Consider the following 302-nt stretch of genomic DNA (forward strand, 5'->3'; position numbering starts at 1 on the left):
GGAAACTCTTTCCCATTCAATCAATTGTTTCAGCATAACATTAGTCCATTCATGTTTCTTGATTTCACCAAGAAATCTCCCATCTAATTTTCTAGCATCCACTGACATACTGTATATCCCGCATGAAAGCTCTTCCCAAAATTCGTTGCCATTAGTCCCATTTTCAACTTCAAAGCCTGAAATAGATTGAAATTATTTGATATAATATGCAGTAAAAAAGGTTCATACATGCAGAGTCTACAACATAAAAGAAAGTTAAGCATCACAGTGCCATAGATAGAAGGGCTCAATAGGATAAATGG

General features: G+C 35.1%; 1 protein-coding gene across 1 annotated transcript in view; it reads right to left on the reverse strand.

The window, feature by feature from the left end:
• Nucleotides 1-302, reverse strand: part of LOC110428253 (Asparagine synthase family protein) — a 7,285-nt gene that overhangs the window by 4,444 nt on the left and 2,539 nt on the right. The window contains exon 5 of the mRNA XM_089785615.1: nucleotides 3-176. Coding sequence (XP_089641741.1) covers nucleotides 3-176 — 174 coding nt within the window. The remainder of the gene's footprint in view (nucleotides 1-2; nucleotides 177-302) is intronic.

The sequence above is a fragment of the Theobroma umbraticum genome, unplaced genomic scaffold (assembly GCF_002168275.2).
Source record: "Theobroma umbraticum cultivar Fairchild unplaced genomic scaffold, ASM216827v3 scaffold_31.0, whole genome shotgun sequence".
Lineage (NCBI taxonomy): Eukaryota > Viridiplantae > Streptophyta > Magnoliopsida > Malvales > Malvaceae > Theobroma > Theobroma umbraticum.